Here is a 27,960-nt window from a genome sequence, read left to right as displayed (position 1 = left end):
TCGTTTTATGTTGACGTTAATTAAATGTAGAGATAATATGTAAAATGGACCTTAACTATGTTAAAATTAAATGTCACACAAGGATTTAACCCATAAAACCTAAATTCGTATACGAAACAATCAACAAAGTTTAACAACAACAGAATATCATATTATATTCTTAAAGACGTATGCAGTTTTAAACACGTTTTCATTTATAAAAAAACTATTTCATGTTAAGTCGAATATAAAAAAACAAACATACTCAATAAGTAATGCTATATAATAAGAATTAATTGTATAAGTTTGCAATGCCTCCATTGTTCATTCTAAGGGTCTGTTTCACAATGTATGGATAAAGTACCAAATAGCTATGCAACACATAAATTATTCGGGAGATAAAAGTTTCGTATAAGAAACATCACTTTTCAAGACGAATACTATATGACAGCTGTGAAACGCAATAATAGTAAGTATTTACCAATAAATAATAAATTGCGTATTTGGAACTTATCCGGACATTATGCAACAGGCCCTTAGTGATCTACGTTCGTCTGCGACATAATAATTTCGTCTAAGCGCTATTCGCCCACTGAGGTAAATGTATATAAGACGTATTGTGAGGATTTATATTTTATTAAAATAAATCTCCTTCTTTATGTCTTAAGATTTTTAAATACGGAAATGTAACATTACTAAACAATAATAATTATTTATATTATTTAAAGCATAGTTGATTTACAGTATTGTAATTACCGTCCAGTAGTTAAGAATTACTCTAGGAACTACTTATTTATTTATTGTTAAAAGGGACACTATAGAAACATATGTTTGTATATGTTTATTAGTGTTTCGATACATTCTTACAGAGTATCTGCTTCGCATGTACTCAAAGCATCGTTTACTGCAGATAGAGATCTATTGAGAGGGGCATTAGAAGTTAGAACCGACGTTCGTCCTGCCCGAACGTGAAAAAGAAAACCTTGTGTGTTTCTTTTGTTTTCTCTTAAAATAAAAAATGTTTACATTGGAATATACGATACAGGTATTACTTATTCCACGTCATTAAATTTGATAGTGCATCCCTACTCATCGGAAAGAAGACAGAGGGTGTAGGCCGAAAGAAAAAGCCGGCGTAAAAAACTCTCGGTACTCTTTTAAAAAAGCAAATCATCAAACATTGTTACAATATTTAATACAAATGTGGCAATTTAATTAGATTTCTTTAAGATATACTATAACTAAAATCCATTTATACAAGAAACAACTTTTCTTATAATATTGTCTTTGGTTGTCAAGAGTACTTTGCATGAAGGAGGCCGTATAGGTCCGTTTGTTTTTTGGCATATTTATCAATAATGACAAAACTATCCAAGGGAAAAAACGACGCATTGAGTGTAAAAGTTTTCTTAATTTTTTGGACGAGTGCGAAGAAACTAAAGCCTTATTTAATATTATGTAATTAAATAATACGTTTCTGAGAGAGGAATATATTGTTATACGAACTTTTTAATTTGAATGTAATTTAAAGGTTGAGCCCGTTTTATGGGTAGCCTTAAGACTAAGTTAGATTAAATCCATGTAAATATTAACATAATTTTTATACTATAATAAATTATATGAAAGCTTAAATATTTCATTTAAACTTCTTTTGATATATATTTTTTAAATCCTAACTCTTAATTGTATTGTCACCACCTTTTAAAGTTGGGTTACTATAAACATATAATTCTACTGTACGTCTGTTACTAAACTGTTGAGTCACTAAACTCCTATTAAACGGCTGGACCGAATTAAATGACTTTTTCGTATGCGTTTAGGTGACCTGGATTCTTACGTGTACAGAGCTATTATGTATATTTATTTCATATATATGTGCAGAAATAAAAGACAATAATAAAAAAACACGTATATTAAAACATAATTTTTAGTAAAAGCTAACGTAAAAATACTGTTTTATTTTATAATTCGTTATAATATTGCACTTTACATACACAAATAAATCACGATTTACGCCATTCAATATCAGCTTGTTGAAACGTATAGTAGCAATTACGATCCGTTAAGAATTTGGGCGTCAATTTTAATTAGATTTTTTGAATAAAAACACATATTCTGCGCATGTATTTAAAAAATAAATTCGATGATCGCAATTATATAAATAGAAAATACATAAGGTTGGTAGCGTTGTATACTTATAACATAAAAAAATAATCACACATTAACTAAAAAGTAACCATTCCTCTCTTTCCGTCAAGTTGTTTTATAATGAAAAGTCCTGCGAACTTCTGACAGATCTGATTTGACAATTGACAAATCATTCCATTAGAATGCACTTCAATGTTGAACATATAATTACGAAAGTAAATTGTCAAAATGACAAATGACGTTATAAGATAGTTGATTATTTCTTAATCAGCCTTCTAAGCCTACTACGATAGATTCCATCTAATGTTTCAAAAACTTAAAAGTAAACTGTCAAACTGAGAAATTGAAGGACAAAATAATTTATTTACTATATATATACAATATATTTAAATAAAAATTGATTTATAAATACACAAAAATGCACTAACCGCCTGACACACAAATACAAATAGCTTTGGTATTATGCGATAGCTTTTAATTGTTCTAATGTCGTATTTATATATTTCATGGCATTTTCTAGTATTTGTACTTCACATTCTTTTAGGAGTTGGATATTTTTTCTGAAAAAAAAATATATGTAGGTAATACACGACATTTCTCATAAAATGCTAAATTTAATATTTTTTAATTTAGCTCTTTTTACGCATTATTTAAGCAAAGTTTTATAAGACCGTGTAGGCCGTGGCTTCGACGTTATTTAATTTGTTTTTTAAGATTTGATATGAAAACTACATATTTTTTTTGTTATTTTCACTCTCAAACATCACACATGAGAACAATCAGATACTTATGAAAATATTTTATAAATAAATTTAAAAGAAAAAAAAAATATGTTATAGGAAGATGTGAAAATGACATGAGAACTTAAGGCAAAGGGAATCTTTCTATCGAAGAAGTTGCATTAATAAAATTAAATATTAAACATATTTACCTATTTTGACTATTCGCATCCTTTACCTCCAACTTTTTGTATGCTGACACCAAAATATTACATCGCGTTAATAAATACTTGTATGCGCGCGCGTCGATATCACAACCCACTTCCTTCGCGCTGGATTCTTCTGACGACACCAAGTCACTAGGGAGACCGGATTTGCTCCATTTTTCTAATTCATCTGGAAAAAAAACATATGTTTATTAATTTGTAACCATAATAAACGAAGACAAACAAAACGACAAGTAAAAACCAAAATAATCAATTAGATACTGAAAAGTATAGTCAGTACAGAATAAATCAGAAATCGACACAAAATTATACATAAAACCCACCTTTATTCATATTGAATATCCGTATAAATGCTAGTAATTCGGGCATAATAATCGTCCCCTTTTTGTAAAGTCGGTATTGGGTGACATTATTTAACCCCAATTTTGTTAACAGCGTCATTTTCAACTCTCGCAACGGATCACTTAAACTCACTCCCATCGTTAGAGTTAAATAATCATAATCGTTGTTTGTGTAGACGAAACTGAAATTAAACAAATATATGAAATATCTATCGGCAGATAGATCGACCATTGCTGTATAAATAATAAAGACTATACAATTACTACATGTTTCGTTTCCGACGAAAATCTCAATAGATGGCGCTAGCAATGCGCCGACGTATCATTGACACCTGTATAGTAATTTTATTCTGGGAGTACATTGACTTCACATATAATTTAACTAATGTATGCAAATATTGTAAATTCTATTTTAAAAGAGTAAGTGTGGAGTTTCTTCATTTTCAGTTTCCCATTCTTCTCCACATTAACCTTTTGGAAGGGGCAACTAGAATCATCTTTATATTTTATTTAACGTTCAAAACTGCTATTTTAGATGATCTAATTTGAATAAATAATTTGAAGTTTAATCAAAGTCATCCGTCAAGCACCTCAGACACAGAAAAAGAATGATATAATAATAATAGAAAACAGTGTAAACTGAGGTGCCGTAGTGAGTGTGAGTGTAGTGATAAGTGATACCGCCGCCCATGGACACTCAATACCAATTAGATCGCAAGTGCATTGTCTCCCTAAGACGCTCTTTTCTGGAAGGACCTAAACACTATTCATGTCAATTGAACCTACCGGCTTAAAATACAAAGATCAGATTTCTGTATCTGTTCCATTACCTTTTGTCATTCTAACAGGCAAGTAGGTGATCAGCCTCCTGTGCCTGACACACGCCATCGACTTTTAAGTCTAACGCAAGCCAGTTTCCTCAAAATATTTTCCTTCACCGTTCGAGCGAATGTTAAATGCGCACAACGACAGAATGTCCATTGGGGCACAGCCGGGGATCGAACCTACGATCTCAGGGATTAGAGTCGCTTCTATTTAACTAACATACACATTTCTATCGAGTACGTTAATAAGGCAATTATTTCGTTGGCAATAATCGATATAACAGTTCGCACAGTGATGCAACATGCGTAATCAGTTACGTGATTATTATATCATAGTATTACAAAGCAAATTGTTTATTAACGTCAACAGTAATGTTTATTTATTTTAAAATATGATTATTAAAACTGTAGCAGCCGACGCTGTTTTTCTCACAAAGACTTTCTTAGTTTTATAAGCGTGGCGATTTCCCAAATCGTCGTATAGGCCCCGAGAGTATATCTAAACGTAGGAAATGTTTATGTTTATATTTAAATAAGTTTATATCTTTTTACAAAAAGGACATGAGAAACTTAATATGAATATTAGAGCGAGATACACGTCGCCATTAGCAATCCCAATTTTAGTCTACTATGTTTACTTTAACATGCATCTTTCATGCCTTTTTGAATTTAACGCGCTAATTAGCGAATTTTAGACGGTAATTTATTTTATTATTATTATTTTATAGAACAAGGGTCAAACGGGCATGAGGCTCACCTGATGTTAAGTGATACCGCCGCCCATGGACACTCTCAATGCCAGAAGGCTCGCGAATGCGTTGCCGGATGTGGCCTATTGGAAGACACACCTGTCTAGGAAATGTCTATTTAAAGGCCGCTTCCTTCTTTGCGCCTGCAGGACGCCTAAAAAGGGCAGTCATCGCAGCCCATAGACACCCATTTTTAGTGGGTGCGATGGCGGCCTTTGAGGGAGGAGTACGCTCGAATGTTGAATAGTTGGAGGTCGTATCTGACAGGGTAAACCCCCACAGGGAGTTGATTCCACAGTTTGCTAGCTTTTGAATTGACAAATATCACAAATAACGAGACTTACAACTAAAACATATTATTCTTAACTGAACACATTGATTACTACACGCAGCTATAATCACGGTTATTTGGCGCCCACAATGTAATTAATAGGATATACAAACATAATTTACCCATTATGAACGAAGAGGTCTGCGTTGGGTCGTGCGCCATAGAAAATAAACACTTGTTCACCAGGCTTAAAGTCGCGTTTTGCATAACATTCACCTCTATTCCCGTCTTTGTTGAAATCCGTACTGATCTGAAATTGCATACATTTGCTCTGAAATTTATTTATTGGAATAAAACCTATAAGAAAGATTCTTTATTATTAATAAAACGTACGTACAAATATGTATTATGCAATGTTCCTGTCAGTGTATACAACAATTATATTATAACATAAGCAAGATAGCCCGGGGAAAAAAAATAAACAAGCAACCACAAATTAAAAAAACAAAAAAAATAATTAAAACTAAATAGAAACTTCATAAAAATCTAATCAACAGCATGATACACAAAATTACGATATTATATTGAAAGATTTTACCACCTAAATTAACGATAATTAGTATATATTCATTTTAGCAAAAAGTTTTACGTTAAAAAAAAATATTATTTATCATGTATGTATCGTAAATTTGAATTACTAATAAATGCTTTAATTAATTATATTATAAAAGATATATAATCTGCCTTCTTTCTGACGCGTCGATTTTTACATTTGTGACATGCCGTACTTCCGAACCAATTCCACTTAAGGTCCAGAAAAGAGCGTACCAATTCTTTAAAAGACTGGCAACGCACTTGTGAGCCCAATAGCATTGTGAGTGTCCATGGGCGGCGGTGTCCTTTAACATCAGATAGGCCTCCTGCCCGTTTGCCCCCTGTTCTATAAAAAAAATGCCGTTGTCCTCACAATGTTTTCATTTACCGTACGAGACACTGTTAAATATGCACATAGAAATAGAAAGTCCATTGGTGCCCGACCAGGGATCGAACCAACGATCTTAGGTGTTAATCGCAAGGTCAACTCTAAATAAATTTAAGTCAGTCTATAGGAAAAATATAAGAAAGTATCAAACACATGATATTAAAAAAAAAGTTGTAGAGTAACAACTACTTTACCTTTCCTTGCTCGTGATTGCACATGTCCCACAATGGTATGAAGGCTGTTGTGGTAAAGTCCGTCAGCTGAATATGGTTCTGCCGAGTCATCACCGTTGATACTGCCCATCTGTAAATCATAGCATAGGTATACAAAAAATTATACGTTTCGATGATTTAACTAATTTACTTTAAATTTATTAGCAGTCGCACTCAAATGTTGTACAAATTAAAATCTATGTGTGGCATCATCGCTCAATAATGTTTATAGCATATGTAATCATACATAGATAAATATTACATAAAACACAAAACAACAAACAATTTAGCAAAGAAAGTTCTAGTTCTGAGCTTCTTTCTGGATGTCTTATTTAGCCAGGACTTTCTTTGAACATCCCACCTGATGTTGAGTGAAAACTGGCCTATTGAAGGGCACGCCTGTCCAGAAAACTTAGTATTGCTTTATCGTCAGTAAAAATTTATAGCCCGAAGGCGGTATTCTATTTTTCAGTTGTGGCAACAAAAATGCCGGATACTTTGTAAGGGATACACCGATATTTACCAAACACGCGTATTGTTAATGAATGTTTTCAAAATTGTATGAATGAAGGAAATCAACTACGAAGTTACCCGCGTCAATTACAATAAATATATATATTTGTAGGTTTTCTACGTAAATAAAAAAAAATTGATTCAACTATTAAAAAAATCTTGGCTAATAAGAAAAAAAATCTAGAAAAATAGAACAATTTTATTTGCAATTTTGTTGTTATACTTAGATGTATTGCCGAGAAGCTCAGCCTAGCTTCTGAGAGTGTGTCAAATCTTCCAGTGCATAAAAAAGAAGTTTATATACTTAAAAGGATTGGCGTCTCCCGCCGGGCTAGAGAGAGAACTACTGCGGAAATATCTTCATGATATTTATGCGCGAGTCGGTGCCCGCTGGCTGGCAGAACCCGCGTTATCTTGTATTATTTATCTTAGTGAGTGTTGATAATTTTACGGCAGAATTTTTTGTCATTTCTACAATTGGGTACATGAAACGCATATATGATAATTGTCATAACCTGCTCCTAACTGTTAGCTAACTGTTAGTCCTATAAAAAAAGGAAGTCATAATGTACTGTTTCTGGATGAAAGAAACATTTTAAATATAGGAGCATATTATCGATCTATAGTTCGATATACACCACTTTCTAGCAATTGTGTATATTATGATTTAGATTATATATCAAATTTTTATTAAATGTTTCTCGACATTATCGTATTGGCATAGTCTGTAAGGATAACGTATGTATTTCTGTAATAAAAAAAATTAGGTTTTTTAAATCTCTAAGCAGTTTTTAAATCTTTATCTTTTTAATGTAAATAACGTAATAAATTAATAAATTCGTGTTTAATAATCGATAAAAAGACATTTTATGTTCGCGTCTCTAACATAACTAATTCATTTGAATCCCTATCATTTATCGACCGCAAAGTAATTTACTGTAAATTATGCAATTCCAAGGAAGTATTTTATAATGTGGTTATGACTTTCAATCACGTTTTAAGTTTGCGATTATCCTTTCACATTTATAAGTTTCTACCCGAGTCACCTCAGCCCATGTTAGTTTCTTGCGGGTTAAAATTGAACCGTAACTGTTGGTATACTCCATCGATATTATAATTAATTATAATATTAAATAGTAATCTAGAGTACTGTCAGCCTAGTGGCTTAAGCGTAAGACTATAGGTAGGTTCGATACCCGGCTATACAACAATGGACTTTCTTTAAGCATATAGCATTAAACATTCGCTCGATCGGTGAAGGAAAACATCGTGAAGAAACCGGCTTGCCTTAGACCCAAACGTCAACGTTGTGTGTCAGGCACAAGAGGCTGATACTACTTGCCCATTAGATTGACAAATGATCATGAAACAGATACAGAAATCTGAATCCCAGACCTAAAAAGGTTATATTTGTTTGTATTTTAGATATCTATGAACATGATTCCGGAGTCACTCGCAGACCAATATATTTAAGAAGCACTTGAAATATTTCTGATGAATTATGATAAATCTGATACATAGATAAAAAAAATATTTATAAGTGAATCAGTTTAATCGTAAAACCGTAATAAATAAACGCAACGGAAACCTAAACATTCGCATTTCTACGTAAAATAATAATAACAAATTTCACATTTTATAATAAATTGCAGAAATGTATTCGAATACTTATTAATATTAATACCAACTGTAATGTTAGCCTTATTAATTCACTGCCATTAGACGTCGTAATTTCCCAACGGAACAATTGTTTCACGATTAATTTTGTTGTGTCTTTAATGATATTTCTAAAAAAAATATTGGCGCTGCAACCTCTAAGCTCTTGGCCGAAGAATACTGTATAGGATATATAAGATTCTGGGAACACGTTCGATTTTGGAGTGTAAGGGATGCCTTCCACGCGATGTTTTCCAACATTGTCACGGTCTCCTGTTACAGAGACCAGTCTCTCGCATAATCTTCCAAATATTATCATCTTAGTTTAATCATAAAAGCCTTGTTTGTATATGTGAGAGGAGAAATAAAGGCAATGGTACACAGCCGTGATTCGAACATACGATAGCAGGGCACTCTCAAGGCTATAGGCCCGTATCGAGATCTAAAAATCTGTATATTTAGTTGAATTTAATTAAGTACATTCGAACCGGAGTTAATAAATTGTATATATATTTTTATGTAAACATAAAGAGAGAAGAAACCGGCTTGGCTTGACTTTAGCCAAATAATAAAAACTACATAATATGTAGTTTTTATTATTTGGCTACATATGATATTTGTCACCTATTAATATATTATATTAATTGGTAGCTAGTCCTCACACTAACTAAAAAACTAGATAACAATAAGTCAGCAGTGCATGGTAAATATTTAAAACATTTTTTTTAGTTAAAAGTTTTTTTTAGAGAGAGAAAGTTTGTGTTACAAATAATAAAACACAAGTCTTATACGACATTATGTATGTGTCAGGGTGTGAATGGATGGTAGCTAGGAGTTGTATAAGCGTGACTGTGTAAGTTTTTGGCACCTCTGAGTTGGCTCTTGTATATCAAAAACGTAACGGATTTTGACCAACGAACGTCTAGGCCCAAGTTTTGACTCTAAATCTCACCCTTATAGTGATTAGACTTCATACAAAATAGTACTATGCTAGAAGTTTAACCCTTAAAAGAATTTATTGCAATATTTACTTGCAGCGTTATTCAGAAAGAAATTTATCGCTTAATCATTATTATTTTTAAATAAAAGTTGCCGGCTTTTTAGAGAGGAGTAGGTACGCTTATTTTCAAAATGTCATAAAAGTAAGGACAAATTAATCAAGGTTTTTAATAAGGTCAATGAACCTAATTAAGTAGGTTATACTAAATGTATATTTAAATTGCTAAACTCAATTAAATAGTAATTACATTTTGAAATTTATGAATATTTCGTTAAGTTTTGAAATAATTACAAAATAGAGAAATACATATTTCGTCCTACTTGGAGTATAAGCGATTTTGAAAAAACAATACACGGTTCGATGTACGCTCTTCCTATTAAAAGCATAGCATTAATTGGGACATATTAATCTTATTTACAATTCTACGAGTCTACCTTAATAAGTAACAATGAATGAAAAAAACTTTTTACAAAAAATTACGACTTTTGCCTATTTTAAGACGAAGAACTCGCGATTAAGAGCTTATTAAACTACATTTTAATAACACCAACACATACATGTTAGTGTTATTAAAATGTAGTTTAATAAGCATTTAATTAACTTTCCTTTTTTCGTGTTTTTATTAAAGATAATTCTCGTTCTTTCTCTTTTAATAAAACGTAATTCGGTTTCGTCATAAGATATTTATTGATTTCAGTTAGATGTAGTAATAACATGAATTAAACGTTTAATCTCCTTTTTTCATTAATTACACTATTAACAATACTTTTTCGTCTCTTTCTGTTGCATTGCATTTATACCATTACCTACTCAAAGTCAAAATAACTTTATTCGTATAAGTAACCAAGTACACTTATGAACGTCAATAGAAAAGATGTTAAATTAATTCTAAATGTACCTTTATTACCAGTTGCAAGTCAAGGGCTTAGAACGGGCAAGAAGAACTGGCAAGAAATTCTCCGCCATTCTTGTTGTATCTTACACAACAACTATATTAACTTAAGTTACACGAATGTTTTAGTGAAACTTAGATGAAAATGTTCCACATTGATTGTACACGTCATTCGAGATAACAAGCTTTTTCCAACAATCTATTATGTATTCTTTAAGGAAAGTAAGAGTTCGTGTGAAACGCCAACAATGACCTGCGCTAGCTAAGGCAGAACTGTTAATAGGTAGGGCTACCGAATGAGTATCACTACTTCTGATATGGACACGAGGTATTTGTTAAAGGATCTCGTAGCCAATAAGTCTTTTCACAACCAAAGGTCAACAAGACTGTCAGCAATCATTTACAAATGGGTGCTAAGCAACTTCCACAGAACCGGACAGCCCCGACAAGCTGCTTAGGAGTAATCGCAGAAGAAGTTGAGATCAGTCCAGGTCTGATTAAGAGAGAGACCAGAGTCGCAACATCTTTACAAGACAAGCTGAGAATGTATTGGTGTGCAGCAAGTATAGGTCAAGGTATTCAAGACAGCACGATCTTCAGTAACGAAGACTACGAAGAAGAAAAACTAGGGTGAAATTTTAATACGTAATTGTCTAATTGTTTTATTGGAAAGATGGTGTCAATTATACTTAACTGAAACTAGAGTTAAAAGTTTAACTAACCATCACATAAAGTGAATAATTAATAAAATTTTCTCTACTTCAAAATCAAAAACCATTTATTAATGTAGGTAACATAATGTACACTTATAAACGTCAAGAAAGAAATATACATTTAATACTTCTATTTTTACATTTACTGTCAGTTATCAAATCAAGGGCGTAGAACGGAAGAGAAGAACTGGCAATAAACTTCCGCCACTCTTTCTAATCGCCAAGTTTTTTCTTTTACACAACGTTTGTAAGGAGCTGCAACCATTATACCATGTTCGATATGACAAATTAATTTCTATTGAAATATTGACTATTAATGTAGTATTGCTGACTCACTTCTACGCTTATCAAAGGGTAGGTACAGCATAATATATGACACAGAGAGAAGTGACAGGAACGAGAAATAAATGTGGGCAACACATAAATTATGGGGCAAGGTGTTCAAGGCTTACGCGTGGAGGAACCTTCGTACTCTTACTTACCTAAGTAAGAGGTAGGAAACGTCTGTGAACGACAGGAAAGACAGAGAAGAAGGGACCGATTGAACAAACGATAACCTGAACAATATATCGAAAGCGCGACCTAAATTGTAACTAAAGCAATAAATTATTGAAGATAATGACGTGCGATGCTGCATGTACTATCCAGTCAACATATAGGGATCTTTCCTAGAACCATTGGATTCGTGTCTTAGATAATATGTAAATTTTACCTTTTAATTATGAAAGATTGTGTGTCAGAGTATGCAAAGTTTGAATCGTACCACCATTTTTTGTACCATATACAAAAAAATGTTGTTATTACGTCGAAAGTAATGGTTTTTTTTTCTTTATTTTACAAAATATTGGTTGGAATTTTTATTAAAACTGGCAACCCTATTTTCACTCAAGAGCTTACTAGATCACTAAATAAAAACGACGAACAATCGCGAGGCTACAAATGTAGATAATTATGTAACAATTTTACATAATTCATTACTATAATACTTGTTTTCACAGTTCATAGTACATATTTAATGTGAAATTCTGTGCATTGTTGCGTTTTGTTTGTAATTTTTGAAGAAAACTTACTGACCCGGAAAACTATTTTTGGCGAATAAAGATTATTATTTAAAGTACTGTTATACTAATATCGCTATTGAAAAAGTTGTTCGAATAAGGACGAAAATGAATGAATATGTACTTATAAGTGCGAAATAAAAATGTTTGACGTACATTACTGTCTACTGATTATACACCAAGAATCAAATCGGTCAGGTGTAACAAGTTTAGGTTACAAATACTGTAACACGATTATTTTCTATATTAGACTAAATCTAAAATACTTTGTTCAAGCTCCATACTAGAACAACATAATATGGTATAGTAAATAGTTATTGGTGACCTATTTTCATAATGGTAAAAATTGCGAGCAAGTTATCATAATAATATTGTCCCCGTGTTTAGCGTACATTTTCATAGATTACCTAGATTTATAAAATAATCTCAGTACTTTTTTCAATAAAGAAGAAAAATAACTATAAACAGTCAATATAAACTATACTGTATAAACAATCCTGAGTCAAAACAAATCGATCAACAAGTCGGTTAATGACACAAAAAAGGTAAAAGCCATACATTCTACTTAACGAGAACGCTTGCGCAACGTGATATGAGAAAAAATATACATTGATCATTACGTCTATTACCCGACTTAGTAGATTCTCAATTTCAGCATTCGCAATGAAGTCTTAGGGCCTGTTTCATAATGTCCGGATAAGTTCCAAATAAGCTGTTTATTACTTATTGGTAGGATAAACATTATTTTTGCGTTTCACGACTGTCAGATAGCGCTATACGTCATGAAATGCGAAGTATCTTATTCGAAACTTTTATCTTTCGAATAAATTATGTGTTGCATAGCTATTTGGCACTTTATCCATACATTGTGAAACAGGGCCTTAATATTAATTACTATTAATTACCCTCTAGATACGCCAGGTACTTGTGCGTTTTGGCCAAAAGTCATCGATTGAGCATTCTGACAAACGAGCTAGGTCTGAATATCCTTAGTAGCTCTCACACTTAGAAAACGAAAAATTTTGGTTTTATTATTTTTTTGTATATCTCTTCGTGTTTGTTACGTTTTCCTATGAGTACTTGTCATATTAGAAATTGTATTTTATTCATGTCACCAATGTATCAGTGCACCGAGCGTTGGTTATTTAAAAACAAATAAATAAAAGATCTTAAAGTCGTTACATAAATAACCAAAAGGCGGAAATCGTACGAAAATACGCGACAAACATAATTTTCGATGTGATTAATGCGCGTTATACTAATAACACTCGTTATATATATTACTCACTTCACTTTCCATTACTCACGTAATATACAAAAAGTATTTCACATTAATTATGAACTAAATTATAGGCTTTTGAATAATCGTTTCAAATTTATAATGTTATATTAAAGCCTTTTCTAAACCTAGGCTTTCAGCTTAGGTCTTTGCCCTATCGGATGAGAGCAGCGAGTCGAGCCTATGCCTCCTCGCGCGCTGCAGCCCCCACCAAGGGCTATATTGACCGCCCCCGTACTGCCCTGTATCAGCAGGGCGCGAACCTATACACCACCCGAGGGGGGCATATGCTCCGAACGGGCTTAAGCATCTCCCTCGCAAGGGAGGATGTTACATGAACCACGACACGTTAGGTCTTTGCTTAAATTACGTTTCCCTGATATATAAAGGCAAGGCTATCTTCCAAAGATGTACATATTCCTCACGTTTTTCTTCGCTATATCACATACTAAAATAAACCTAAATCCGTCACGAAACGACGCCGGGGTTTGAACATATGAACTCGCTTTTCGATAGCCTTGTTTAACAGCTTAAACCATCCCCTTTTGATAGGACTCTAGACTCTACGCCCTTGACTTGCGAACTGGTGGTAAATGTAAATTTACGATAAATTTAATTTGTTTTTCTTGACGTTCATAAGTGTACATGTTTACCTAAATGAATAAAGATATTATGACTATGACTATGACTTGAACACATCAGAATTATGGTATTCCTTTAGTTGTCACTTTTTAAATTAATTATTGCTGTATGCTCTATATTGGTTGGGTTACTTGGTATGACCAGATTTCACCTACTTATGGAGCGTTCAAGTATTATCTAACGAATTTCGGGGAGTAGGTTACACTATTATTGAATTACGCTTTATTTTTTACTTTCCAGTACTTTACGTCTCATAATGGTAACATTTACGTTTAAAGTCGTTGTCGTCACTCACGAAATGTTATACTACTTTACGGCGCGCGATACTTATATTACAATAAACAAACAAACAAAGAACAAAGAATATCTTTATTTATATAGGTAACAAGTACACTTATGAACGTCAAAATATGCAGTCAAAATCTTTTACGACGACATCGTTTAGAACAACATACCGTTTATATTGACCAACTCAATCGTCCCGGCTGAATTCTTTGGTAAAAGGTTCTTAATAACAACGTCATTGGCTTTTACGACCAATTTTAAGTTTATAATATATATTAGAGTATACAAAAAGATAGATATATACAAATTTAATATCTATAAGCGGGTGGAAGGTTGCAAAGTCGTGAAAAATTTAAAAAATTTTCACGACGACGACAAAATTTTTGCCTTTTCAAACACACACATAGAAAATATATATTATATCGTTATAATACTATGCATCCCAATTAAGCAAAAACTACAGAGCACTCCCTATAATTCACAAAACGTTTAGAAATACTTTCTTCCGAGATAACTTATCACAACCACGTTGATCAGTGTATTGTGAAACGGAATGTTTGACGCGTCGTCTCCCATGCGGAATGCTCATAGACAACATATGGAAATGATGTTTTTATTTTAATGCTGTTTTGCGAGTTTCTTATGAGTTATTTTAGTTTAGTTATAAAAAGATTTAGGTTTTATGTTTTCTTGTTTTTTATATTAATAAGTTTTCTATTGTACGTGCATTAAAATACTTTAATATAGAACATTAATAAATAATTGTTTGAAAATTATACATACTACTCATCTCAAATCTCAAACAATATCTCGTCAACCTGTCCCATGCTGATACATAAAATATTCTTTTTGTCAAAATGGTTTTATTATAATTTGTGTTATGTAGAAATCATAAAGTAAAGTACAGTTAAGATGTCAAAAGGAAGAGACTGACTGCCTACAACACAGGGTTGTGTTGATTGTATAATAAAGTTTTTCTTTTCTTTAATTTATATTTTTTGGATTATGCCTCTACCAATCGCTAGAACCATACAGTATTTTTGTACATATTTTTTTAGTTAAAAATTACAAATAACAGCTAATCAGGCAGACGCAGTCCCCAGGAACATATGTATCACAAAACACTTTTCCGGGTACATATAATACAATGAAACAATATAAAACAGTTAATTTTTATTTTGCTTAAATGTGTTTTCAGTGCTTGTATTACTAAATATTTATTTTGAAGCTGTTTAACATACTACATAGTAGTTGGAATACTGCATCGCATATAATGAAAGTTTATTCAGTGTTTAAAGAACTTGGTTCTTAGTGTTATAAACTATAAATTAAGTTTTCTACATAGTTTTGAAGATTTTCTATAAAGTTACGGTAAGAATCAATGCATTTTAACTTAATTAATTTGAATATACCTAGGACCATACAAAATAGTTTGACAAAATCATAGAAATGCTTTCATTCATTAAAATGTTTTTAGCTAATACGCCGAATAATAGGAGAGTAACGTTTTTAATAAGATTTTTAAGGAACTTGGTTCTCAGTGTCTACCTATACGAAATACTAATATTATGAAGGAAATACTTGTATGAATTGGCTCAAAAAGTACTGGACCGATTTTAAAAAATATTTTACCATTGTGAATGCCACATTGTCACTGATTAATATAGACTATTTTAATCGCAAGAAAAAATAAGGATCATCCCTACTAAAACTACAATAGGTAGTACTGTTACTTAATATGTAAAAGCATGCCTATAAAATATATTTCAACGCTGCAAAAACTATAGAAGATAGATACAAAAAAAAGTTATATAATATATATATTAATTAATATTTATATAACCTATAAATATTAATTAATATATCTACAAGATGTTAATAAATGCCCAGACGTGTGAAGCCGGGACGGGCCGCTAGTATAGTATAACTATAGCCCGATAAAGAGTATTTGCAAAAAAGTACTCTACTAATACAGTTACAAAAATGTAATACAAAATCCTATACTTCAAGAAAATTGTCGATTCATTTAAAATACCAGCGTTTAATAACAGTAACCATTACTCATACGGCAAGTTGAATTGTTAATCGAATACAGCCTTATTGTTCTTATTCCAAAAGCCCATTAATTGATTACAAAAGAAAACCAAATCTAAACAATTACATAGCTGCGCGACTCAGGCCCGCCAGTCGCCACTCAGACGCATCGGTTAGCCGCGTGCGAACGTATACACTTTCACGCTCGAATAAAATAAATGGGGGGAAACGCGCGCGAGAAATCTCGAGTTTTTCCCTATTAATCGGTTAGCTGCCTGCGACACTACAAGTTTACATAAATTGATAAGTGTACACCAATTTACTTCTTTCTGTCTTCTATCCTTCTTTCCTTAGTGGTTTGTGCAGTGTTGGAATATGGGTAGAACCGCAATGACGCTACTTAGTACGTTGGCTGCGTTGGTTATTATCGTGCATACTGCTGAAGAGGAGTATGAGAGGAGTCAGAGGGGGTTGAGAGCCAGGTCCATGGATGTTGGATCACCTGGATATGAGCAGGTGGGAGCTAATTTTTTAGATTTTTATTAAAATAGCTTTACCATGAATTTTATGTAAGATCAGTGCTTGTTGTATCAACAAACATTTGTTTCACAAGTATAGTATGATTCCAAAGAATTCAGTAGCTAAGTGCGCTAATATGGTATTTCCACTCATATACTTTAATATTTTGTTTATTGTTTTATGAATTATACATTTGCACACTTACAAACCTTTTTGAAAAGGCAATCTGTAGCAGAGAGGCTTTCTTTTTAATTGTATATTGTTAATTTGGTAAAGTTTACGAAATTTACATGAATATCTCTGTCTATCTAATCTGTGAGCTGTATTAATTCGTCACACAAAACTACACCCTTAATAGATTATGTAAAACCAAATAATTTTAACAAAATAAATTTCAACCGTGGTTTCTAAATCACATTTTTAATATTTAATATATTGCGTTATATTATTATATTGATAGTATCAAACCAAATGGACTTATACATCATACTGCAAACGAAAAGAAAGTATTATAAATATTAATATCGGGAGTTTCGATAACGCAAGCATTTTATTAAAGAATTTATGAACTTACTAGATCGTTATCGTAGTAAATACTTGTACGAGATAGAAGCATATCCAAAAAAATTAACATAATCACATCGATGGCCTGGAAGAGATCGCTTGAAAGCGATAAGGCCGCCAGTTGCTCTCCATTTAATTTAATTATGTCTACTGTATTATATTTCTGTATGCAATGAAGTGTTAATAAATAAATAATCCCTGAGACTTGCATACAATTCCCGTTTCTGTCTATGCGCATTTCACTCTCGTACCGTAAAGGAAGCGACTTAAAAATTAAGCGGCGTGTGTCAGGCACAGGAGATCGATCTCCAATTGATTGACAATTATTTTTTATAGAATCTTTGATAATGTAATTTATTACCAGTTTCAAGAAGTCTATATATTATATTGATGCTTGGCATTTCCTGTAAAATCATCATTCATCTGCCAGAATCAGTAGCCCGCCCAGGCTTAAAAAGGTTATGACGCCACAGATAATTAATGTACGACAAACCTACCTAACCCCGGATCACTTCATCCTCTGTTGACCTGTATATCTTAAACCTAAATAGCCTAACCACCAAAGCATTCGCTTTCGTATCTTTGTCAGTATGTCTTCTTTTAACGAACACTATTCATTTTTATTTATTAATTAAATTAATGGAACTCAAACTAACAGCAGGCGTTTCGAGAAGAGTCGCTAAGAACGATGGAAAGGGTTAGAGAAGGCCTTGGCTGTAGTGAAAATATACTAAAGATAATAGATTACAGAATTTCGGTAAATAAAGGCTATATTATAAATAAACCTAAATAGAAACAGACTATAAATAATTTTTCGAAAGTCCTAAAACAATTTCGATCCAATACTTTTCCAGTTCTTCGTTACAAAAATACAAAACTTTATGGAAATCTATGAATCGTACGGTATTTGAAGCTTGCCAAAGTTGATTAAGGCATTTAATTGCAAATCAGTGTTTTCTATTTACGTAACCCGACTGTAAACAACTGATTTCAACTACTTTGTGACGAATTTTATGAATGAAAAAGGTTTTCTACATTTGAACAGTTTAAATTTGATGAATTTTTGCAATGTAGCAATGTAAAACGAATGATACCTACACACATAATTTAGACATTTAACTGATTATGTATATATTTATGAACACATTTAGAAAACGTTTTGTAGTGAGTAAGATGGAATTTGCGTTAGTAGCTATTTATAATCTGTGCAAATGTTTCTTTTGTCGTGCAAACTGACGAATAAATCAATGATTTTAAAATATATTTACTAATACGCGTAATATCTAAAACAGTCACTTCCTACAATTTTAAAAGGCGCTTGGAAGCTACTGTTTTTAAAATTAGAATTATTTTTTATTATACTTAAATTGCTACTTACATTTTCATACCAACTATTTTATTTTTAGGTAGATAATAATTATACTTTTATTTAAAATATAATGAAATAAAATAAAACACTTGTGAAACTATTTGAGGACACTTCTATAGTCATAACTTGTAAATACTTTTTTACATAATATATTTACAATATTGATAAATAAATATGAAACTATTTGTGTGCAAGTGCTCTTTAAATTCATCAATATTTAATTAATTTTTATTTATTATAATTTTTGCAATGATTGCATGTTCACTATAAAGGCATCAGAGTTATAATAAATCGAGATTATGCAGCGAAACATCACTCGAGAAAGTTCAGCCGTTCTTTGAAAGTTAAATTGATTTCTTTATTCTGATGATTGTATACATTTACTTAAAAATTAAAGCCAAGTAAAACATTACCTAACATATAATTTTATTATATCGTTTCTTTAGTAGTTACTGTAGTAACAAAATATGGTCACTGTGATATAGTCATTTTAAAATATCCGAAAATTGTTTGTCGGTATTTTTCACTCAATTCCCTGGTCTAATTTAGGCTTTGTATATATAAAAAAATATAGGTAGACATAGAATCATCTCTGAATATTAAACTAGCGCAAGACAATAGTTTTTACTCCGACGAAATTATTTAGTCTAATACGTTTTTATTTATACACCTATAATGGATATTATACAATCCAAGTATCATAATATCCATTATAAGTCCCCAAGAAACAAATTAAAATATTGTTCGTCAACAGCGTCTATAATTCGTACGGAACTTATCGACTGAACTTACATAGTATTACGTATAATTATCATAAACTCGCAAGCTCGCGTCAAACTGGTCGAGCCACTTTCAACTTTCGTATTACATGTTAAATATGTTTTATAACTGATTTCTTCGATGAGATAATAACATAAAATTTTGGTGTTTTTATCATAACTTCCGAACGGGCATCGCTTATATTTCTTGCGACTGTTTTCGTTAAGTCAATTAATAAACAACCATAATAATAGGTGTATTGTAGGTTTTTTCATTGAGGATTAAAATAGACCGTCGTTAGACAAATTATTATTATTTCTATTGCATTCGGCTGAAACATGCTTTAATTTTTTTTATACATTGAGATATCATAGAACATAGAATAAACTGTACATATTCGGAGTTGGATATATTCGGTAGTGGGTTAAATGCCTATCCCATACCTAATCAGCTTTTGCTGGTATTTTTTAATTTGCTTTACAAAAATTACAAGTATATATTTTATTTTATTTATAAATACTTTATTACCTTATTCAACATACATATAACAAAAATAAAAAAGACAGGTTACAAAAGTTATAAGGCAACGGGCGGCCTTATCGCTTACAATCGATTTCTTCCAGGCAACCCCAATGTGAATTTTTTTATTTGTTTGTAACATTTATGTTCACCAAAATTGTCATATTATGTTATACATACGATAGTTTGTACCGTGTACCGTAAATATACTATTACGTTTGATGCGGTAAACTTCAATAAATAAATAAAATCACTAATTACAGTCCCTATTAAGGGGAATAAATTGTTCTTATATCCTATTTCTTCCCTGACCAGTGTTTAGCACTTAACTGCGCACTAACAAGAATTCAAATGGCAAATATTCTTTCTGCTAAAACATGACGTTTTAGCAGAAAGAATATTTTTGTCTACAAAACGGATGTTAGATAAGCAAACAAAACATCATTATTTACTTAGACCATTAGCATACAATGCCCAGAGTATTTAGTGCATGATCTCTCTTATTACTTAACTTAAGGTAACTCAAAAAGCTTTTTGCCTCTTTTTATCAGGGTATTCGAATCCTGCACAGTATTCGTCATAATCTTTGTAGTGTGTGGAATGCTTTGCCTTGTGTTGTCCAAAAAATGGTCAGAAGTGACGAGGTATGGAATGCAGTGGTATCCTTCCGAGAGCAATGACAGCAAAACAAGAGACAAGATGACAAGACGAGAGAAACGTTTCAGGACGAATCCTAGGGTTAGAAGACGAGACGGAGTAAATAAGATATGTCCAGCAACTCCAATGTAGTTTGTTCTACATTGGAGGTTTTTGAGAGTATGGTGCTGTTGTGAACTACTCGAGGTTTTAGTGGGTGTTGTTCACTCAGTCTCGGAATAATGTGGGTCGATTCCTATATACTTTTGGGGCAGAGGATGCGCAAATATTTTCCTCCTTCAACCTCCGCAAAATTACCTAGATGTGATATTAATCAAGTTTTATTAAAATAACTAGCAAGCTGTGGAATCTCGTCTTTTGGCTGCAGTCTCTTATATATAGACTCGTTTGGCCTCTATTTTATATATATAAATGGTCTGATGCCTATGACATTAAATTGGGTTGTATTATACAATGCCGATATATATGTTGTAATGTTGTCTTTTATTTTTTTGTATTAATTGTATTTTTTATTTCAAAGTCAAATCATATATTCCAATTATACCACCTAAAAGGGCACTATTAAACGTTAGATGAAATATAAAAATTATTCTAGTTGCTAAAATCCACACTTACTCTTTTGAAATAGGTTTTATCCACTCTTATTAAATATTCAATATATTTCCAGACATGGAGAGCAATGGAAGTAGAGCCAATGCTGCCAAACATACCCCAAAGTGATGCTTGGCGAAATGCAGATGCAGAACCTAAACGCAGACGAATGCGGAAACGAAAACGTAGACCACAAATCGATCAGCCAGACCTTTTAACACAAGAGAGACATTTATCTAGTAATATCCAGTCTCGAAACACTGAATTCGGTGTGGATCCCCCTGACACAAAGCGACGTCGAAAACATAATCGTAAAAATACATGGAATAATCAGAAAGATTGGGGAGACGAATCTGATGTCGAACGACCAATCAGAAGACGAGGACATAGACGAAAACGACCTCCCACTATCGATTCTTGGCCAAGATTAAGCGAATTCGACCATTTAAGACCAAGCGAAGCTATAGACGAAGAAAATGTATGGAACAAGGAAACCGAACCTATTCACAACGAAAATGTATGGAACAAGGATAGTGAAGCCATTGACAACGAAGATGATACAAATATAGAAGAGGAAAATAAAGAAGATATGGAAGAAAATGACGAGGATACACCAGACATTCCAATAGAAGTGGTTTCTGAAACAAATCCACCAGAAAACAATGCTCCGATGCTACAGAATGAAAAATCTTTATCAGAATTCTCTTTAGAAAGTCTAATCAAGAGTTCAGAGGACGGTTTATCATTCACAGAAGTAAAAAACAAAAAACCGCAAAGTGAAAGAAATAAGGCACTGATCAAGATAGCTCAGGTATATTTTTTTTTAGATTATCATTTTAATTCCACTTTATTAAATGATTACTACTATTTGATACACAGGTGATCAGACTTGTTTGCGTGTTAGGGGTTTGATTGCAATACTGTATTGCTCCAAATTTAATACATATAGTTACTTAGTAGTCTCTAGTCAATTAAAACATTTCGAAAAGCCTTATATACCGTGCAGCTGTAATTATTTGCCATGATGTTTTAATCTAGTGTTAATTAATCTTCAGAATCGTTTTAATTTGAAAACCAAACGTAAAACGGAAGCGCGGAGGTTAGCAAAGAGTATGGATAAAATCATTCCACTTTGCAAGAAACTATCATTAGAGGAGTATAAACAAAATAAAGCTTTATATATCGAAGAAGAATTAAAAACGGTATATTGGTAGTAATTAACAAACTAATGTACAAGTTACAGAAATCAAAAAAAAATATGTAATTGAATATTTTAGAATAACAAAAATCACAATTTTCATATATACTACACCTAAGTAACAAAAATAATAAAACTAATATCAATTGTCGTTGTTTGGAGTAATATTTGTGTTTCACACACAATAATTGAAAAACAACATACAATAAGTCATATTATGTTTCAGAATAATGAACCGTTGGCGCCATTGACGTTAAAGGCGATATTAAAAAGATCTAACGGGAGAAGTCTTAGTGAAATTTTGCAACAAAACAACTTGTCACTGAGTGATCTATTACAAGGCAGAGTAAACGCACTGTCGTTGCTTAAATCCCGTGAGGAAAACAGTGAAAATACAAATCAAGTGGGCGACTTTGAAGGTATACCCAAAAATAAAGATGACGGTGACTCAACATTTCAGCATTCAGAGAGTAAGCAAATAAATGAATATAAGAAAACTAATGATCCCGAAACTGCTACGACAACAACAGAAATAATTTATACCACTGAATCTAAATCCACTATAGAAACCCTAAGTGTTTCGTCTTTGAATGATACTGCTGAGGATATTACAACTACTCCGAAGACCTATGTAAGACGTAGATTTCCATTTAATCTACGTCGTCGTACAAGACCTGTCAACGGCACGTACAAAGGACAATTAAGTCGTGATCTAATGGCTTTAACAACAAGAAAATATCAAAAAAATAGAAATATACACAGGTCAAGAGAATGGGTAGAATATATACCATCGAATACAAAGTCTCGGAAACTTAAACCTAATATAGAAAACAAACAAAATTCTGAAAATTACGAAACAGACAGTTCAGTATCAATGACTACGGTTTTAGTTGAAGAAACAACTCAACCCACACAAGACCTAGAAGACACTCTACCAACTTCCCCAAATGACTTGGAAATAAACGATTCAAATTCTTTCACACAACATAAAGTAACAGACGCGCCTGAATCTGAAGTGTTCTCCACCACATTAAATTCAGATGACGTACCTACCACTGTGCCTGTAACAGAAAAGATAGTAACAATCACGCAAAAGCCACAAATTATTCCACATATAAGGTCTATGCTTAACGCGTCCGAGCTTCGAAGACAAGCACTAAATAATAGATTGGAAAAGAAACGGTTGCGAGAAAAGAATTTGTCTACTGAATCCCACGGCCTATTACAAAAAGATGTCTTAAACGCGGACAATATGCAAACATCATCTGAATTTATTGCCAAAACTCAACCCAGCACAAGTAACACCGATATTGAAACTGATTTTACCACTTTAGAAGATTTTATGCCCACTGAAGCCGCGCCTAGGCATCATAGCCGGATGAGGACCACTAAGCCTCAAAATATCAGATCATCATTACTGCCTAAAATACAACCTTATTTAACTGCAACAGAAGAAACAGCGAAATTGGAAATAGAAGAAATATTAAATGACTCAATGAGTAAATATTATCCGTATACTTTAATCCATTAATTCATTTGATCTTGATGATTAAAAAATGTAATTATTTTTTCAGCTCGCGCTAGGCTTTCAAGAATACTTAGGGAAAGAAACATGACGTTAAATGAATTAGTGGAGCATAGAGAGCGTGGTTCTAGTCATGTACACTTGGCTGACATATTTCACAATGCCTCTAAGGAGCCGAACCCACCCGAACCTTTCCTGTCCAAATCACTCATTGAACCAATATCAAAGGAAACATATCCTTTGATAGCTTTGTTGGAAGCGAATCTTCAGGACCCAAAGACGAATATAGAAGATATTGGTGAAACTTCAAATTATATGAATATCCCTGTTGTCATGGACTTTGGTAACAACGTGAATGAAAACGGTGAGAATATGGGTATAATGTCGCTTTTTAACAAAAATAATGGAAGTGTTAATAACGGTGATGGAAACGAGAAACCCGATAATAATATAGATGTTATGCCTGAAATTGATAGAAAAGATGAAGAAAAACAAATCAGAGAGGGTCGCATCTTGGGTTCAGAAAAAGGATTAGTCAACTGGAATGAACTATTTAAACTTCTACACAATCAATCACAGGATCAGGAAGTGCAACCACGAAGTAAGTAAAATTTCATACATACCAAATACATATATATGTTTTAGATGTTACTTATGTCTTACTATCGTTCCAGTGTCAACAAAGTCAGAAACGTTACAGAAAATATTACTTGACGATGACGAGGAAGGCGACGGTATTGTTGTCTTTGAAGAGTTAGATAAATTAAAAGGAAATGATGTAGATACTTCCAAAGAGGATTTGGAATTTAGTTTGTTAAATAAAATTGAAGAAACGCGTGCTCATCCAATTTATAACTCAATAAGTAACACGAGATCTGTGACTGTTGTTACCGCAAGTATTATAGGCCTAGCGTTAGTGCTATTTTTGCTGACCTATGCCGCATTTAAATGGAAACAACAAAGTAAAATTATAGAAAATAAGCAATGTAACAATGACGATAGACTTCCGTCGCCAATATTTGAGAACCGAAAGGGTATTCGAAGTAGTACTCGTAGTAAAAGTCCTATGTTAACATCAAACATTTATTCTATTAACACATTAGATACTCATGCAGGAACTGAGTCGCCCGAGTACATGTGGGATTCCTTAAGAAAACCTTTTCAATAAATGATACATTTCAAGTACACCATAAACCTTGAAAAATTTTATCCACACCCCTCGCGGAGGTATGAAGCTCATATATTATGTTTAGGTGAACTTTAGCCCATTTTATGACTGTGGACACAGAATTGTTATCATTGTTGCATTTGTCATAAGATTAGACTGATTTTAAGCATAATTTATTGTTATGGAAAATAAGTTTATTTTTCTTATTATATTTAGAAAGTATGGGGTTGTTAATATTGTTTAATGGTAATTGGCAATTTATAAACTCAGTATTGAGGCAAGTGCAATAATAGTTAAGATTTGTATAAAATACTATGTATTTTCAGACTTCCTCTAATAAATAAGTAGAAATAATTGTTTTGTTATTGTATGTACATAGCCTTTAAAAAAGATTACAGATAACAATTGCAGTTAAATATACCTTTAAAGATTATGGTTTTAAGGTTTATGTTATATTAACTTTAACTATGTAGAAAAAAGATGGTAGCTACTACTATTTTAACTATAAAATGACTAAAATTGAGAGATAAATCTATTAAACTTACACTCATAACAAAAATATTCTACTTACCTATAATTTTCAAAAGTGAATATTTCCTTTAAATTCTTTAAACCAGGTTGGTTTTCTTTATTTATCCTGAGCCAGAGATAGGAATACTGTCGAGCAATGTTTGTATATAGCTTCAGTGATGACTCAAAAGTTGGTGATGGCTGAAAACGTTTTCATATTGATTTTAATCTTAAAATGAGACTTATAATATCTAAATAATAAATTATTTATTTTTTCAGTCTAAAAAGTGAATAATAATTCAAAGAAATTAATGTTTCTTTATAAAATGAGAGTGTAATTTTATAAAGCCTTCTCCTAATTTTATTAAATAATTTATAATATACCTTCAGTTCCGCCAATTCTTCTAAATCAAAATATAATACTGTAGAGTATTTTTCAGGCAAAGTGTCAATGTAGGGTTTCCAAAATGAATCTGTAATTAGTAGAGGATGGTTGATAAGAATAATATACATTTAAAATGTAACAAAGTTATATTAAACATAAATTAATAAAAAAAACTCATGAGAGCACTTAGCAATAATGTTTATCTGGATTTAAATTCTACAGATTATTTGATAATCTTAATAAACTCAACTCCATCATTACTTAGAATGCGCATCCATAAAGAGCCTATGTTGGTCTACAGTTATTGCCCCTAGTGGACTTCTTGGTTCTATGAGTCAGACAGATGAAGAACAAAAATAATAGATTTAATTTGGTGGTAGCAGATATTCATAATCAAAGAAAAGAAATATGTAAAGTATAAGTTCAAATGTGCCTATAATATTATGATAACTGTTGGTTAACTTATTTATCTATTTGTCTGTGAAACTGATTTGAATGCCTTAATTAATTTTTGCTTCTATATATCCATACCCACCTGATTTACTTTTTTCAAACAACAAAAAAAGTGCTAATGTAACATTGGGCATGTTTTGCATCAGTACATCATCTTTTATAAATTCTGATAAATCAGACTTTTGGGCATCAATTTCAGTCATCATAACTTGTTTGGGAATAGTTAAAAGCAGAGAATCCTCTGGAAATGACTTTAAAGCTTTTAGTCCATATTCATAGCCTTCAAATTCAGCAATTTCCAATCCTAAAACATAAAAGTGAGACAAATAGTAATTGACTAATTGAAAATTAAAGTTGCCATTGAACTTGAACCTTTTTACAAATCCAATCTCAAAAAATGGTTAGAGGCAGCATGGAATTAATAATCTGAGAATGTTCTCTTGACATTTTCACTGTATTCATTTAAAAATAAATAAGATCATATCCACTTATCCTAAATACATATGCATCAGCATTTTCGCTGGTGAAATAAAGTAAAGATAGGTATTAGGAGTGTGTTTGTACCATTACTTAAAAATAACAAATTGAGGTACATTATTATTAAACAGTAATAATAACCAAACAAAAAACTGACTAGTTAATTTGTATAAAAGAATGTTCTAAAATCTACATATTTAAAGTTATATGAATTTAAATATAAAGAAAAGTTTTACTTTCTAATTTTAATACTCATTAAAACGTACCTTCAAATTCTACTTCATGCTCCTTTAACCACATGACATACTTTTCTATGTTCTCTTCTCTTGATTTTTTTTGCTCTTTAGATGGGCTATGCTCATAGCCCATTATTTCTTTGGTAAGAGGAATAACTTCCTTATGATGATCCCATAATTTGTTCTGATTAGTCGCGCCGAAGAAAACGGTAGTTAAATTTAATAACTTTTGAACTAAATTGCTCAGTTCTTTACGTTTTTGTTGATGTATTTTATTTTCTTTTTCATTATGCTTACTTTGATGCTTTCTGCCCATAATTCCAGTATAATTCCAACTTTCTGATGTGGCACCCAACAATAGGTATTGAATTTATTAGTTTAATTATACTCAGTAATTTACAAAACGTGGGAAAACTATTGAAAATCTAAAAATAGAGAGCCATTCGAATACCGTACAAATTAAAAGTAAAAAATAACAAAGTAAATTTATCAATGTAAAATGATAC

At 32.0% G+C, this 27,960-nt stretch overlaps 2 protein-coding genes across 2 annotated transcripts; one reads left to right on the top strand and one right to left on the bottom strand.

Annotated features, from left to right (window-relative positions):
• Positions 1–1,873: 1,873 nt before the first annotated feature.
• LOC110995897 (actin-histidine N-methyltransferase) lies at positions 1,874–27,935 on the bottom strand. Its single transcript, XM_022263295.2, has 9 exons — positions 27,485–27,935; positions 26,824–27,045; positions 26,288–26,376; positions 25,965–26,104; positions 6,435–6,543; positions 5,441–5,568; positions 3,397–3,596; positions 3,059–3,242; positions 1,874–2,687 (listed from the first exon to the last, which is right to left on the bottom strand). Exons 1-9 carry the CDS (start codon positions 27,768–27,770, stop codon positions 2,588–2,590), a joined length of 1,458 nt encoding a protein of 485 aa, XP_022118987.2. The 5' UTR covers positions 27,771–27,935; the 3' UTR covers positions 1,874–2,587.
• Positions 16,674–25,824, top strand: LOC110995896. The gene is made up of 6 exons (XM_022263294.2): positions 16,674–16,790; positions 16,879–17,040; positions 21,579–22,313; positions 22,927–24,199; positions 24,275–24,826; positions 24,900–25,824. Exons 2-6 carry the CDS (start codon positions 16,900–16,902, stop codon positions 25,391–25,393), a joined length of 3,195 nt encoding a protein of 1,064 aa, XP_022118986.2. The 5' UTR covers positions 16,674–16,790; positions 16,879–16,899; the 3' UTR covers positions 25,394–25,824.
• Positions 27,936–27,960: the final 25 nt, after the last annotated feature.

The sequence above is a fragment of the Pieris rapae genome, chromosome 13 (genome assembly GCF_905147795.1).
Source record: "Pieris rapae chromosome 13, ilPieRapa1.1, whole genome shotgun sequence".
NCBI lineage: Eukaryota > Metazoa > Arthropoda > Insecta > Lepidoptera > Pieridae > Pieris > Pieris rapae.
Note: the sequence above shows the minus strand (reverse complement) of the source record. Positions and strands in the feature narration are given on the sequence as shown.